Raw genomic sequence first — 3073 nt, forward strand, 5'->3', positions numbered from 1 at the left:
CCTTGCTGTACAGCTGAAACTAAGAAAACATTATAAAACAATTATACTTCAGTATTTTTTTAAATCAATAACTATTTTATTTTCCTGTTATGTTCAAGTTACTGTTTCTCCACATAAGTGATAAAAAATTTACAGTTGAGGTTTTGTTCCTCCAGAATTAAATATGAAAACTGAGTTCTGTTTGGTATATACTACCTGCTATATTCTATTCCAAATTGTTTTATTTATGTATTTTAATTTATTTATTCTTTATGAAAACTGTGAGAAAAGCAGTTGTTATAACCCTTTTTACACATAAGAAGTGATACACAGGAGAGTTCAATAACTTGCCCAGAGCTAACAGTACATGTGTCAAAGACAGAACTTGAACCCAGCTCAACTGGCTTCATTTCCTTCTCTTTCTTCCTCATCCTTTTTTGTGTATATAGGTTAAAATGCAAGCAAAAAACAATTCCTGTAATATTTTGTTTTAATAATGAAATGATAATTTTATTCATCACCAAATTTAATACATACAATATTACCATTGAAATCAAATTTCATATATTCATTTTGTTTTAAAAGATTCTCTATTTTCCTCCTGCCCAAGAAAGTCACTATCCAGATAGAAAGCGGGACGTTCGGCTTGTGAGCGGGAACTTCTCGGTCGCGCACAGAACAAGAACGATTTTAAAATGGGTGATGTTGAAAAGGGCAAGAAGATTTTTGTTCAGAAGTGTGCCCAGTGCCATACTGTGGAAAAGGGAGGGAAGCACAAGACTGGGCCAAACCTCCATGGTCTGTTTGGACGAAAGACAGGTCAGGCTGCTGGATTCTCTTACACAGATGCCAACAAAAACAAAGGTATCACCTGGGGAGAGGAGACGCTGATGGAGTACTTGGAGAATCCCAAGAAGTACATCCCTGGAACCAAGATGATCTTTGCTGGCATTAAGAAGAAGGGAGAGAGGGAGGACTTGATAGCTTATCTCAAAAAAGCTACCAATGAGTAATAGTTGGCCACTGCCTTATTTATTATGAAACAGAAGTGTCTCATGACTTTTTATGTGTACCATATTTAAATTGATCTCATACACTAGAATTCAGATCATGAATGGCTGATGGAATAATTCTGTTGGACAGTCCTGATTTAAATAAGATTGGTCTGTGGCTAAACAAATATGGTCAGCTTTTTTAATTTTGATAGTAATTCTGGTTCAACAAGTACTGTCACTTTTCCCATTCTAAAGAGATGATTGGACTTGAATAAGGAATATAAAACTTTTTAGGGAGATGGTGCATTCCTTCTCAAAACCTATAAAAGATTGGTTTTATATTTAGATTTCTATAACTGGTTATATTAATATATTTAAATACTGAAAAGGTCCCTTCACTGTCTCATAAAACAGAGGAGGATTCACACGTGTTTCAAGTTGTGTTCATTAGCCTGTTAAGGCAAGGATTGAAAATACACTGACAAAGTCCACTTTATCTGTTTGGTTTTATAAACTATGCCAATTCAATTAAAATTCTCTATCTAAAATTTAGCCTTCTACTTAATGAAAGGCATTTTAGTGTGGTTTATGTATAGCATCAAATAAAGAGTATTTAGCATCTCAAAAAAAAAAAAAAAAGAAAGAAAGTCACTATCCAGGATTTTATTATGAGTTGTCTTATATCATCTCATACTCTTATGGCATATGCATGTATCTTTACTTTCTAAGAAATGTTTCATCATTGAACTTTATTTCCAAGTAATAATGCTTTTGTGACTTCTGTGACTAGATTTTTTTTCATTAACTGTCTTTTTAAGGTTCATATATATGTTGGCCAAAGAAAGGATATTTATTAACTTTCACTGTTAAAAGTATTTTGTCTTACAAAGCTACAAAATCTCATTTATTCATTCAATGCTAATAGACTTTTTGGTTCTTTGTAGTGTTTGTCTTGGAAATAATGATGAAATGCGCATTTCTGTACATATCTACTAGCACAGATGTGCAACTTTACCCTGAAATTCCAATTGTTTTCAAAATTATTTTATTAATTTATACTTTTCCTACACTATCCATTGCTTTATTCATTATTAACAACTTTATTTTTTCAATTTTTTCAATTATTTTAGTGCATATTGTTTTGTTTTTCAATTTTGTAGCAATGAAATTCTATTATATTCAATGGTATTTAATTAGTATTACCAACATTAAAAATTAAGTTGAAAAAATCATCTTTATTATCTAGCTATTTTTTCTACTGTGAAATATTGGAGCATTACTTTAATATTTTGTTGTGATGCTTGTGTGCAGATGTGTATGTATTTTAACAATAGATAGGAATACAATATAATCTGAATATTAAAATTTTTAATTGTATATGAGCCAAATATTTTCTTCAGCACATGTTTACGTTCTTATTTTTTATTAACAAAAAGATGCTTGACTTCAATGCAGTCGGTTGTATCAGTATTTATTTTTCTAATTTGTGCTGTAAGTCTAAGAAATTCTTCCCTAGGTTCCAAATCATTTAAAGATATTCTCATTTGGAAGAGATTTTAAATTTTTCATTTTGTATTTCAATTCTTGGTGTAGTTGAAATTCATTGATTTAATATCATATGTGAAATCACAGTAAATTAAGAATAATTTAAACACAATAAAATGATGTAAAAAGAAAGAATTATATCCAGAAACAGTGGAAGGATTCTACGGACAAATTTAAGGGGTTTTTCTTGTTGGTGTTTTTTTTTTTTTAATTTTATTTATTTATTTTTTTCTGGAGACATAAAAAATGCACCAGTGAGATAAATACAAACATAAAAAATTGGTGCTTAATATGAAATTAGAAGATATGATGTTTTACAGTAAACAATATGGTAGTTTTGAAAGATTTGAATAGCCTGTATTATAATGAAAATAGCCCTCTAAGAATAATAATTGAATCATATACTTCAACTTGAATAAAATTAAATTAAAATAAAGATAAATAATCCATCTGCAATGCAGGAGACCTGGGTTCGATCCCTCGGTTGGGAAGATCCCCTGGAGAAAGGAACAGCTACCCACTCCAGTATTCTGGCCTGGAGAATTCCATGGACT

General features: G+C 30.6%; 1 protein-coding gene across 1 annotated transcript; it reads left to right on the forward strand.

Annotated features, from left to right (window-relative positions):
* The first annotated feature begins 665 nt into the window (after positions 1–665).
* On the forward strand, positions 666–1555 carry LOC138093806 (cytochrome c). The gene has a single exon (XM_068989966.1). It carries the CDS (start codon positions 675–677, stop codon positions 990–992), a length of 318 nt encoding a protein of 105 aa, XP_068846067.1. The 5' UTR covers positions 666–674; the 3' UTR covers positions 993–1555.
* The last annotated feature ends 1518 nt before the right edge of the window (positions 1556–3073 follow it).

The sequence above is a fragment of the Capricornis sumatraensis genome, chromosome 17 (genome assembly GCF_032405125.1).
Source record: "Capricornis sumatraensis isolate serow.1 chromosome 17, serow.2, whole genome shotgun sequence".
Taxonomy (NCBI): domain Eukaryota; kingdom Metazoa; phylum Chordata; class Mammalia; order Artiodactyla; family Bovidae; genus Capricornis; species Capricornis sumatraensis.

Bases quoted from the DNA above. Each gene is read 5' to 3' on its own strand.
- LOC138093806 (XM_068989966.1), top strand. From the start codon at position 675: ATGGGTGATGTTGAAAAGGGCAAGAAGATTTTTGTTCAGAAGTGTGCC.